This window comes from Anabrus simplex, chromosome 6 (assembly GCF_040414725.1).
Source record: "Anabrus simplex isolate iqAnaSimp1 chromosome 6, ASM4041472v1, whole genome shotgun sequence".
NCBI lineage: Eukaryota > Metazoa > Arthropoda > Insecta > Orthoptera > Tettigoniidae > Anabrus > Anabrus simplex.
The window spans coordinates 201,662,623-201,676,877 of NC_090270.1; the positions used below are offsets into that span (position 1 = coordinate 201,662,623).

General features: G+C 36.2%; 1 protein-coding gene across 2 annotated transcripts in view; it reads left to right on the plus strand.

The window, feature by feature from the left end:
- btz (barentsz) overlaps positions 1 to 14,255 on the plus strand; it is a 157,385-nt gene that overhangs the window by 62,815 nt on the left and 80,315 nt on the right. For both annotated transcript variants that reach the window (XM_067150141.2, XM_067150142.2), the window contains exon 3: positions 1,242 to 1,360. In XM_067150141.2, the coding sequence (XP_067006242.2) occupies positions 1,242 to 1,360 (119 nt within the window). The remainder of the gene's footprint in view (positions 1 to 1,241; positions 1,361 to 14,255) is intronic.

The window sequence follows — 14,255 nt, forward strand, 5'->3', positions numbered from 1 at the left end:
TTTGTGTTGCATTCAACCAGTCACTAAACACATCTGCTCCTTTCACTCACAAGTAACGACAAAGCGACGTACTTGGGAGATGCTCACTCACAGACGTTACAGCACCCAATTGGTGCATCAAAATCATGGTTTCCAGCTTTTCCTTTGATGGGTGGTTCTTTTCATTAGCAAGGGTCAATTCCATGTCAGTCTCTAAATATTTTTTGGGCCAGTTTTATTTTGCCCACCTTGTATAAGTTTCATGGGTAATGAATTATGTCAAACCTTATGTCACCATGGTGATCTTGGATGATGTCATTCATTGTTATGTCCTGTATGTTTAGGTTCATATGCTTATGCCCATTTTACCTAGATTGCAATGATACAATTCAGCTTGCCATTTCCTTTGTGTTGGAATCTCTGCAGATTCATATGACACCGAGCTCGATAGCTGCAGTCGCTTAAGTGCGGCCAGTATCCAGTGTACAGGATATAGTGGGTTCGAACCCCACTGTCGGCAGTCCTGAAGATGGTTTTCCGTGGTTTCCCGTTTTCACACCAGCCAAATGCTGCGGCTGTACCTCAATTAAAGCCACGGTCACTTCCTTCCCAGTCCTAGCCCTTTCCTGTCCCATCATCGCCATAAGACCTATCTGTGTCGGTGTGACGTAAAGCCAATGGAAAAAAAAAAGATTCATGTGACATAACCAATAGTGAGTCATTTCTCTTCCTCATTTAAGTGATTTGACACCTTCACACCAGTCATCTGCACATTTAAGACCTGCCATAGAATTTGGTGAATTGACAGTGCAGGTTTACTTATTACCTGTATGCAGCACTAACTCCATCACAATCTAGCTTGTCTCTTTCTTTCAGCACTGTTCCATCTCGGCATCAGGTACATTTGTGAGCTGACACTGAACGTCTACCATAAGAAAGGTCATCAGTTAACTGTCTTCCCCGTTTTAAGGCCTCCACCCACTTTGCCACTTTATGATAGGGTAAAACATGGTCTTCCATGCATTGTAGCTGCAGAGAATGATTATCTTGACATATGAGCCCTGTTCAACTTTGGTTACATCTGTTAAGCCGACCTATTATACTGCATCTGGTGGTGTCCAAAATAGAGCAACAACAGTAAGCAGTATCAGAAAGAATAAAAAGAGAGAATCTTTTGGCTATTTTATTTGTAGAAATGACATTTGAACATTATAACTAAATAAATATTATTTTATAAATAAAATTAATTTTCCCTTTTGCAGGAAAGTATTCCTCCAAAGGAAAAGAAATTAGATGATGATGAAGATAGACGAAACCCTCAGTACATCCCAAAACGGGGTACTTTTTATGAACATGATGATCGTACAGCAGCAGAAGACACGTGAGTATTGTTCACTTATGTACCATGGCGATGATTGTTACATTCTTTTGAGATCACATGCATGTGTTGGGATGGCTTGATTCTAGTTGATTTTTATTTGTGAGACTTCTATCCTTAATTCTTTTATTGAGGATGGTCGCCATAAGACCTGTCTGTGTCGGTGCGACGTAAAGCCCCTAGCAGAAAAAAAAAATTATTGAGGATGGGATGATCAATCCTTAGGTTAGATCAGTGAAGGCTTTCATTGCTGGTTTCAACTGATGAGTGTTCTTCTTTCAGTATATTACATTGTGATGAGGTTGTAAATATAACTGTCAGAACAAAAGTTACTCGAGCGAAGTGGACGCCTATACTTTGATAGCATTGAGAAAGCTAAGTGGTGCTGGTATCGGCCTCTCTCTGATTGGTGAAATAAACACACAGTGTGATCCAGAGTGTCATTCTTGTGTATTGTTGTAATGAGCTGTCACTAAACTCTTCTAATCTGTAAATTTTTTCCTTGTTGAAAAAGTAGTCTTCTTTCATTATTTCAGTACCTTCTCAGTTTATACAACCATGATATTGAAAAAATATATTTAAATTGATGCTTTCACAACCCGTAATTGTAGACATGATAATAAGCTTTTGGGCTTTCGCCATGTTAGAAAACAGGGTGAAATTCTTTGTGTTTTGCAGTGAACTTTGCTCTGCGTCTTTAGAAGAAAATCTTGTCTGTTCAACGAAGAATATGAAAAGGCAACATACACTTTACTTCTGATAGTATTTAATCTATAATTTTATGATGAGGAGTTCTGCAAGACATGAGACCACAGTCTAAAAGCAAAGAAAACATTCAACAAGGCTGTGTGAGAGCGCTTTCCTTTTCTTAGGCCAGACGCACATTGGGACGCAGGTGAAGCAGCTAACGCACCGCAGTGCAGAGCAGATTTTTGTAATCCACACAAATCATTCCATCATTGCACATTGAAAGGCAGGTCAGGGCAGAGCAGGACAGGACATTTCTGCACCTAGGCTTGCTTCTGTCAACCACACGCAGTGTTCGGAACACTCTTTCCTGCGCATGTCACCTAGTTTGTTGATAAATTGAGGACAATATTACCACAGCCATTCGGTCTCGCCATGTTTTGTTCTACGTGAACCATATGGACTACAATGCAATTTTTAATGCTAGTTTTCCGTTATGTATATGCAGTATGCATTTATACGCATTGCAAGAAAATGGCTGAGCAAAATTTGATGAAAATCAGTATGTAAATTCGGAGAATAAGGTACTACAGTCTGGGCTGTAAATTTTATTCACGCTGGGTAAAATAGTTTAGGGGAAGGCCTAAAATTTAATTCTCAAATATCTTTGTATCTATCGTGGCCCAAGTTCTCACAACATTGAGTATTCCATGTTATGATCTAATGTTGATTATGCAGAGCATCATCGCTGACTCTGTGGTCGTTATCCACCATCACATTTATGTGAAGAGATAAGCAAGGAAAATAATTTACTATGTCTTATCAAATATAAATAAAAATGTGTTCACAACAGATGTCAATGTTCATTGTGATTTTTGTACACTGTGTCTTGAGGCAACTACTGCAGATGAAAATCTAGCAATACATTCATAAATAAAATAAAGAAATGTTTTTTCCCTGTCCTCTCTGATCATATTAATGAATACTATGTAACAAAAGTTAAAGAGAATACGATTCCTGATCATTTATGTTTTCTGCAGTTTTACCTTACTGGCTATGACAACAGAGATGGGTATTAATGAATTTAGACTTTTGTTGCTTAGTCCATATGAACGCTAAGCATCACTAACATGGAAATATTGTTTGGTCTTGTAAACTGTTAATGGTGGTGGTTTTTGTCGGCATTGTCTTAAAGTGAAAAGCTGTGTGGTCATCAGCACAAGGAAGATTGTGAAGATGACTATCAAAATGAGAAAAAAATACAAACCCTTAAAGAATAAGTATAGAGGGAGTTCTTACAGGAGCCTCTTTACACTGGATGCCCAAATATCAGAGAGTTTGAAGAAAACGTGTTCATTCTGAAAACTGAGACACTGCGTAGCAATGTGCAGTCACATGCACTTCGCAGTTTCGTCAGCCCCATGCTGTGCTCTGCCCTGCTTTTCGGCCAACTGCTTCTTAATGTGCCTTTAGAGTCCTTCTAAAAGTTCTAAGAGTTTACATTTCATTAGAGAAGTCTTACTCAAGAACGGACAAGATTTTCTTTTAAGGACGCAGAGCAAAGTTCTCTGCAAAACGTAAAGAATTTTTACTTTGATATCTGATATGGTAAAAGCCCAAAGGCTTATCATGTCAACAAATATCTGGTTTCGTACTGTTTCTCACTCATATAAATTTATAGGTTTTTGCTCTGCTGGCGTCATTTCATCTAGATAGAGGTTGCTGCACAGTAGTTTGAAAATAGATTTATTTACAGTGTCAGCACAGCCTAATATCCTGAAAGAATATGGTGGCTTGGTTAATCATTAAATTGATCTAAACATCTTGCTTCACCATTCTTTATTGTACAAAACCTTTTATCTTATGAGAATTTGAGAGTTGCTACTTATATCTAGTTTTTCCCTTACCTAACACATGGACCAAATTCAGATATCTTGGAATGAGTTTGAAGGGCCATAGTTAGAGATGGTAGATTTATGCAGTCATGATAAATGCAAAATGTGCCAAATGCTGTGAATGTAAATGTATTTTACGTTAGGGAGAATTCAAAGGTTGACATCATGCAGATTTCATTAGTAATGTAATTAAATTATCCACTCTTTGCTCAAGCAGCCTACTAATGGCATCGATTTAGAAGGTTCTTCCAGCAGATATAATTTGTCACAGATGATACAGGCTTAAAGAAAGCAATGTTGAAATTTGTTATTTATTAAAATTTCAGTAAGCACTTATCACCATGTTTTGTTCTACGTGAACCATATGGACTACAATGCAATTTTTATTGCTAGTTTTCCGTTATGTATATGCAGTATGCATTTACACGCATTGCAAGAAAATGGCTGAGTTGGTGGGCTCAGTACTGGGTTAGTCTGGTGGCATTTGAAGGAACGAATTTCCAACACCTCCAAATCTCTGAAAATTGTAAAAGTAGATAGTGGAGTGTAAAACTGTTATCATAATATGCATTAAAGGTTCGATAAGCATTCTGCACTACCACCTTTATATTTTGTGATTGTCAATCTAGTCCATTTTATGTATTAATAACACTATGAAACTATTACATTTTCCTTCCATGAAGTATGAGTCCAAGCAGCTTTTTAGGTGTGGGGATGATTTGGTTCAGTATAAACTGAGAAATACCGAGCTCGATAGCTGCAGTCGCTTAAGTGCGGCCAGTATCCAGTATTCGGGAGATAGTAGGTTTGAACCCCACTGTCAGCAGCCCTGAAAATGGTTTTCCGTGGTTTCACACCAGGCAAATGGTGGGGCTGTACCTTAATTAAGGCCACGGCCGCTTTCCTCCCACTCCTACCCCTTCCCTGTCCCATCGTCACCATAAGACCTATCTCTGTCGGTGCGACGTAAAGCAACTAGCAAGAAAAAAACAAACAAATTTTATGTACCGAGGGAAAAGGCTCCTTTCTTACCTTCTAGCTAATTTCTTTAGTTATCACTCTCTAAAGTCCCTAACACGTACTTTTTTAGGAATTTTAATTATGTTCGGTTTGTTACAGGTCGTTCTTTACAGTAGAAGTCTTTTTTTTACACACACAGTGTTCTAGCTGTAGTACCCGTAGTTGACTGGACAATCATATAAAGTATGCAAAGTTATCTGATTTCCCAACTACTTCCTACCAATATTCAGACAGGCTGTTTTACTCGGGACACAGCAGTAATCCCATATATCGGAGAACAGTGGCTGCAGAAGAGAGAAACGCATCACACCAGTGGTCAATGTAATGTTATTGTTAATCAGTTTTATGAGCTTTTGATACTATAGGATTTCACATTTAGTTTCCTTCCGATTCTGTAATTGGGATGTCTAATGCAAAGAGTCCTTTCTTCTTTCATTACTCCTTATTGTCTTATTCTTCGAGCGATCCTTCCTTAACAATTTTTTCACAATTTTTATAACCATCTTCACAATTTTCCTTGTCAGATGACTACACTGTTTTACAACATAACAACAATTATGGCAAAAACTATCACCAGTTAACAGGATTGAACAATATTTCCAGGTTAGCAGTGTTTGGCATTAATATGAAATAAGAAACCAAAGTCTAAATTCATGAATTCTGATATCATAGTCGGTATAGTAAAACTCGAAAAGACATAAACGATTGGAACTTGTATTCTCTGTAACTTTTGTTATTTAATAATTTTCGATAGGACCAAAAACATAGTTATTTAAAAAAATAATTTTAGGCATCTTCCCCTAAACTACCATTGCAGCAAGCGTGAATAATAGTACATTATGCAATAAGTCTATAATGGCAATAATTAAGACACGGGTATGTTTATAAAGCGAAGCGAGGTTTATAATTTCCATACGAGTGTCTTAATTACCATTATAGGCGAGTTGGATACGACTGTTTATGCTCGACGATAAATATAACTCTATTTTTAAAATATTCGTCAATTTCTCTCGATGTTGCTTGACAGTTGAGTTTACTGAACAGAGCGCATGCGCTGGGTTATTGATTTTCTGTGAGTGGATGAGAGACCTTGACAATGTCATACGTTTTCAAAACTTTGATAGAAGGTTATCATAACTTAGCTTTATTTCAAATACAAATTGTTTATTGTACAGTTGAAGTGAATTTGCGGGAATGTACTGTGTGGTTGTGGAATATTGGAAGTAGGTGCATTGATGTTAATGTGTGTGCTGACATGTTTGATTTTGGAAATAAATGCAAAGCTAGTGTATTGAGCACAGGTGCGATGCTATCCTTACCTAATTGGTCAAACAGTTGTATCATAATGAAAATATGAACTGTGCCTGGTGGAGAACCTGTATCTTAATGAAAATTTGAACTCTGATTGGTGGAGAACCTGTATCATAATGAAATTTGACCTGTAATGAGCCACGTTAAGATTCAGTTTTCTGGCATTTCGGCTTCGTCGAGCATAAAGTTATTTATAGCCTAGACTGTAGTTCCTTATTCACAGACTCTGCATACAGATTTTCATTCAGTTCTATTTATCCGTTTTCTTGTGGTTTATTGTTGATATGGACTTAGCCACAAAATCAAAATTCATGAATATCTCTGTTACAGTTGGTACGGTAAAAATGTATCAGACATAAATAATCAGAAATTTAATTCTATATAACTTTTGTTATGTAGTATTTATCAATATGGCCACTAATTTTGCAATTTCTATGACACACTTTCTCGAAAAATGTACTTGTATAAGTAAATGATAGTTTAAATAATAATACATTTGTTATACTTCAAATACTTTCTGCTCTGTTCTTGAAATTTCTCATTTCCTTAAGTCCTTATTTACACTGCTATAGTTCTGAAACCTTTCATATAAATCAGAATTTCTCCTTTTACTCTCGTCCGACCATGCGAGCCATTTTTAACCTTTGACTACGTAATGACCTTCATGACAACTATTGCCAATGACCTTCATGGCAGCTAACAGAGGAGCAAGGACATGTTTGTTTGGTTCAGACAAGACTAAATAGGTTTTATTCATTTTATGGTTTGAAAATTCAATTTTTAAAGTTTTTACTGAATGGCATTTTAAGTTTAAGTGAACAGTTTAGACAAAAATATATATTTTAATGATTTCAAGATTTATGTATATTTTGTCTTGTTGATGACTTTATTAGCCTATACAAATGTATCAAGTCCAAGGATTTATTTTGATGTTTAGGCACCACTGAAGAAGAGAGTAGTAGCTCTCAAACATGTATGGTAGATAATTATAATAAAATGTAAAGTGTTGACAAGTCAGGAAAGTGTGTCATAGAAATTGAATATAAGTCAATACAGAAAAGATTGAACCAACATGATTAAAATAATGAATTCAGAGCCACTAATGACATAAATATTTGAGAACTAAATTTCAGCATGTATAAAATTATTCATAGCCTAGATTGTAGTGATTCATTCCCGAACTTTACATACCGATTTTCATTAAATTCTCCTCAGCCATTTTCTTGTGGTGCGCATATGTACATAGATACATATAGAGAAGACGGAAAATTAAAAAGTGCATTTCCTTGTTACTGTGGACATGACCAATACACAAATACCGTTCTTTTAAAATTCTGAGGAATGTACAGACAAAACTCTCATTTGATATATATACTGTATTCATCTTCTGAAATGCCTTTCTTAGGTTTCTTGTTAAAAAGCATATTTACCGGGCGAGTTGGCCATTTGGTTACGGGTGCGCAGCTGAGAGCTTGTATCCAGGCGGTAGTGAGTTCGAACCCCACTGTTGGTGGCCCTGAAAATGGTTTTCCGTGGTTTCCCATTTTCACAGCAGGCAAATGCTTGGGCTGTAACATAATTAAGGCCATGGCCGCTTCCTTCCCACTCTTAGGCCTTCCGTGTTCCATCGTTGTCATAAGACCTATCTGTGTCAGTGTGACGTAAAGCAAATGGCAAAAAAAAAAACAACCCATATTTAGCATTTTTAAGATTAGTACGCATGAAGACTTCTTGTTGCCTTTATTGTCGCGTGGCTGCTGATAACTGTTGCGATACAGTATCAAGGAACAAATCTGAGTTGCCTCGATACAAAGTTCGGTGTCCACACTTCTGAGGAGAGTTTGATCAGGATGTTAATGGAGATAGTGCTTACAGCTGCAAGTAGTCTGCTTTTTTTTTTTTTTTTTAAATCAATAATTCGTGAAATTGGAATAGATGGAAAACCAAGCTAGTTCACCGTGCGGTTAGGATACCGCAGCTGTAAGCTTGCATTCAGGATATGGTGGGCTTCATTCCCACTGTCGGCAGTCCAGAAAACTATTTTCCATAGTTTCCCATTTTCACACCAGGCAAATGCTGGGGCTATACCTTAAGGCCACCGTTACCTTCCCAATCCTCATCCTTTCCCATCGTTGTCGCCAGAAACCTTCAGTATGTTAGGGCGACATTAAGCCACTTTAAAAAAAAAAAATATATAGAAAATATGTGCCAGCTACTGAATGCTACCAACCTACCAGGCCAAGATTTCCTGGAGATTTGTTCACCAGCTTTATTTACACTTGCAAATTATCAATACAAGCAATATCTGGGTTTGTGTCAGAAATTGTGAAGCTACCATCAGTCTTCAATGACTACTTCAAAGTAAGTATTAAAAATATGCTTCTTCACGAAAACAAAATGCTTTCTTGTCATTTTTAATGGTATAATTTTATCTCAAGGCAAAAAAAGGTTAATAAAAAATATGATTTAAATGGAAAATTAAAAAACTTTTGAGATTGACACCAAAATAAGTGATTTTTAAATATTTACTGGTATAACATAATAAAAAATCAAAGAAATATTACAGGTAAATAAACAATGTAAATTAGAAACAAAAGTACACAAAATCTGTTCCCTTAAGTACATTAAGAATGATTACAGGGTATGAATGTCAGTTCCATGGACAGCATTATTGTCAGGGTTCATTGACTATTCACAAACATTGCTACTGCTAGGCCGGTTGTCTGCGTGGCTAATAGGAGTTATGTTATTACTTTGACATGGCTGTGTAGAGTTGAATGTTCGTGGAGTAATAACCTCCTCTGGAGATTGAAAACTACTTCAGTGATATACTGTTTTGCCTTCGTAATTTTTAAATATCTTCCACTATTCTGTAATGAATCCACCACAAAATATCGACAAACAGTAAAAGAATCACAGTGACATGCTTCATACACTGTAACTTTCTGCCTCTGTTATAATATCTGATTGTGATGCTGGTTACTTAATTTTGGTCGTAATTAGGGTACTAAAAAAAAAGACGACTTTCTGCTTGACCTTGCGACTGATGTTCAGGCTCATCCAGCTGTGATCCCTTTGCATTCAAATTCTCTTGGTTGGAACCAGACTCCTGAAATTAGGACTGCTGATAAATTAATCAGCAATAAGGTAATTACTGAATGTAATAAGGTAGCATTATTTAAAACCATAAAATTATTAATAATTAGAGTAATTAATTGATTATTTTTGTTACTATTCCAGATGCCTATGAGCCGTGAATGGTTGGACACAGCTGATAACTTTTCCAAAGGTGGAATTTTCCCAGCTGCATCTTTAGTTTGTCGGGAAATATATCCAGATTGTGGCACCTGATCACAGTGGAAGTTTGTGCTTCAATTACAAAGGGTTTCACAGCATTGCTGCTCTTGCAGTTGCGGATGCCGATTACAAGTTTGTATACTTAGATATCGGATGTCAAGGCAGAATATCGGATTGTGGGGAGTTTCAGTTTTGCGACCTTACGTGGACAATTGGATGATGGGGATATTAGTTTTCCACAGCATATGGTATTGCCTGATAGAGAAACTCTCACTCCTTACTTTTTCGTGGCTGATGATTCGTATTATAAGCTGATGCATTTCCTTTATCCGATAATGTTATGAAACAATATCCTGGCAGGTCCTATGTTTATCTCCATCCGAAAGAATTTTCTCTTACAGGCTTACTGTTGATAAACTTAACCATAATAGGTATTTATAATTGTTCCTGTACTGGGCGAGTTGGCCGTGCGGTTAGGGACGCGCAGCCGTGCGCTTGCATCCGGGAGATAGTGGGTTCGAACCCCACTGTCAGCAGCCCTGAATATTGTTTTCCGTGGTTTGCCATTTTCACAGCAGGCAAATGCTTGGGCTGTAACATAATTAAGGCCATGGCCGCTTCCTTCCCACTCCTAGGACTTTCCTATCCCATCGTCGCCATAAGGCTTATCTTTGTCAGTGAGACGTAGAGCCAATTGTATTTGTTCCTGTATTGACTTGTCTAAACCTATTAAACTATTTAAGTAAGCTGGAAATTGTCCGGCCCCGTGGTGTAGGGGGCAGCGAGTCCGCCTGTTACCCGGCGGTCCCGGGTTCAATACCCGGCCGGGTCAGGGTTTTTTAATTGTAGTGATTAATATTCCTGGTCTGAGGACTGGGTGTTTGACATCCATAATATTCCTTTCCTAACACACAACATTCCACACTACCACCATTCCAATTACATGCAGGTTCATACAATATGGTGCCAGTAGGGACAAAGGATCCACATAGGTCAACACCCCGAACAAATAGCATTTTTTATTTTTAAAAACTGGAAATTGAAGAATTTTTAACATTATTAGACTTTAGAAAATAACTATTTTATTTTTGACAACAAAATTTATAAACAATCGAAAGGCCTAGCAATGGGTTCACCGGCTTCAGGTATTTTAAAACAAAGAAACAGTGTTAGGTTTTGGTCCACCCAATTAATACACGTCACTTTACAAGTGAACTATTTAATTAAAAACATATTAAAAACATTTAGGGACATGTTTCGTCTCTATTTGAGACTTCATCAGCCATAAAATCACGTGGTAGATTACAAAACTCAGATTAGAAACTGAAAAAAATGTAAATACAGAAGAAAGTCTTTTAAGACTATTTGGGAAATACAAAAAAATATAAATATAATACATGACCTCACTACTTGCAAAAACTTTTGTGTTCAATGATAAAAATGAAATTAATTTGAAATTGATAAGCCTGCCTTGTTCCGCCGGGTGAAAGAAAACACAACTACAACACACGCAGTAGCGTGGTGAGAAGCAAGTCAGTGAGGCTCATTCTAAACCAGCTATAGGGGGTGTCATTTATGGTAAGCTTTTACATCATACAATGACGGAATCTCTTTTCTTAGTTATCTTAGGGCCTGTACTACGACTGTCAGATAAATAGCCAGATACGTAGGCTGCAGTTTTGCTAACTAGAAGTTAAATATTTTCTTGCGTACTACCAACGGATTTTAATGGCAGGATTGTAATGCGGAAGATGTAGCAACATTTTTATTGGGTTGGTAATAAGGTTACTGAAAATATAATGAAATTTAGCGCAGTGGTATACGTGTTCCATGGTGTTTTCGTTTGTTTAGCTCTATTCCTTTTGAAATTGTATTGCTAGAATCCAATATCAGACTCTTATTAAGCTATAATGTGGAAGTCCAGGTCAAAAACCGAATTAGGACTGAAATATACACATACGAAGAAATGTTAAAATTAATTAACGAAACTGAAACTGTTATAGAAAATAAAGACTGAAAATGTAACCTGGACCCAAAAGTTAAGATTTAGGTTATGTATCTTCCTTGTCTAGTACTATTTACGAGGTTGCGTGTTACGATGAAAGTAAAGTTTATATTCGTAATTAATGCCACTGATGCAGCGTGGAATCATTAATTTTATTATTAATTCAATTTATTGTTTGCTCATTGAATAAGTAGTTAGTTTCTTTCTTTTCAATACAATGTGAGAATAGTAACTGGCAAGCATTTATCTCACTTTAGCGTAAATACTTTTGTAGGAAGTTGTTATGAAGTAAAAGAAATATAACCTCTTTAACATCCTCATTCGACGGACGAATTGCCATGAACAACGTCGTATACTTTTACTCCATATGTGCGTCGTGGATAGATTTGGAATAGAACCCACGCTTTTGACACGCATTTTAATGATTAGGAAATGTGTACTATCACCTCTAGTACCCTACCGACTACCATTTACAAGGTAAAAAAATGTTGAGACTATTGGGACTCTAACGCACGAAAAACTGCTAAACAGCAAACTTTGATGCTCTAACGACCACGGCTACCCATGAAGCTTGCGGTTGACTGCTTGTGTACTACTGATATATTCAGTAGCAACAACTTACTAGCTTGGGAAATTTTTAAGAATTCTGTGATAGCTGGACAGGAAGCATGACATACTTTATAAATATATACATAAATTACATTGTAACAACTTCATTTCGCACAGCACCATGCAGATGTAGATTCATCTTCATGGGTAGCCATCTTGATTCTTTGCAGCAGCGTCTCCGATAAGAGCTAAGTCCCAGATAAGAGCGTTAACAGCCTCTCCAACTTCAGCATAGCTATACTCGAGAATATTTTCCCAGATTGCACATAAACGAAAGTCATAGTACACGGTTTCAACCGAACTTCCAGATAAACGTCCAAACTGCCAAATAAATTTATACCGCACTTTTATCTGGCTGTCGTAGTACAGGCCCTTAGGGTTTTAAACCCATTCATTTTTATATCTCTTTCTTTCCAGAGCATCTTTTTCTAAAAGATTTTCCATAGAATTTAAGCCACGAATATGGTGGTCATGCAGTGCTGGTCTTTGCCATACGACAGGTGGTCTCATAAGGCTTCAGATTTCTTCTACCAAATCAGCTAAATTTTGAAAAAATTTTCTCCATGTCTATGTTTTCTATTGTTCTGACATGGATTTAGTACCAATCCATTTCCGAGGCCAGAATTTCGGTCTCCCCAGTCAGCACACTGAAACTACCAGATTCTAACAATGCTTACAACGTTTTTCAAGTAAGATTGTTCATATTTAACTTGGCTGATTGATTGATTCCAAGAAGTTTTAAACTACCTCTGTAATATATGTAATTTGTTCTCCTATGTTTTCTCAATAGTTTAAAAATGGAACTTCCGTTGCAAATACGGACAGCAACAATGGACGTTGTTTCCGTACGAGACATATTGCAGGCTTGTCAGTTTCAAATTAATTTCAATTTTATCATTGAAGACAAAAGTTTCTGCAAGTAGTGAGGTCAATTTTTGTAAATAATATATTATATTTATATTTTTGCATTTCCCAAATAGTCTTTAAAAGACATTGAGTTCTTCCATATTTACATTTTTTTCAGTTTCTCATTTGAGTTTTGTAATCTGCCACATGATTTTATTGCTGATGAAGTCTCAAATAGAGACGAAACATGTTCCTAAATGTTTTTAATACGTTTTTAATTAAATAGTTCACTTGTAAAGCGACGTGTATTGACTGAGTAGACGAAAACCTAACATTGTTTCTCAGTTTCAACTGTATCAATACAGATTTATATGATGAAGTTTGTAAATTGTACTTCAGATACTTCAGCAAACGTATACATGGATTACATGGAATATAATAAAATAGATGGATTGATTACATGATTAAGTTACTGTATGTTGATGCCATATTTGTTATTATCGATGAACAAAAGGTAAAACCTGATGAATTATTAGAATATTTAAATCATGGTTCACACTTTCTGGAAAATCAGGATAAGTCAGGGAATTTGGGAAAGGTCAGGGAAATGCTGAAAATCAGGGAAAATAGCTAGGTCTTATAAAATAGTCAGGGTTTTTTTAAATTCCATCATTCGCTTGCGCTTGTTGCTGTGATAAATCAACAAATGTGCGATTTCTTCTTGATAACTGCTGGTGAAACAAATTGTAATCAAGTTCAGGTAAGAAATATTTATACAGTATATTAAATATCTGTTATTACTTTTAAAATTGAATTACGATCTATATTAATGTACACTTTATTACAAAATTACACTAAGTGTACATTTACTGTACTTCACCTTTTATTCAGTAAGTACTGCAAAAGTACAAAACCATATGAATTATACTTCATATCCATAATACTTATCATGTTGTTAATATAAAACAATTCACTTTATTCCTTTAATATATAAAGGTAGATAGAAGGTAAGTTTACTACTATCTTAAAGGCTACAGAAATTCACCATCAAAGGCTACATTTTGATTACAGTGAAACCTCGCTAGTATGTTCCTCATTAACACGTTTTCCCACTTAATATGTCGTAAATTTGAAGTCGCGACGCCCTTTGTATTAAATCTGTATAAAAAATACCTCACTTAACACGTTGATTTTTTGCCTTTTCCTCTTAGTACGATCATATATTCTC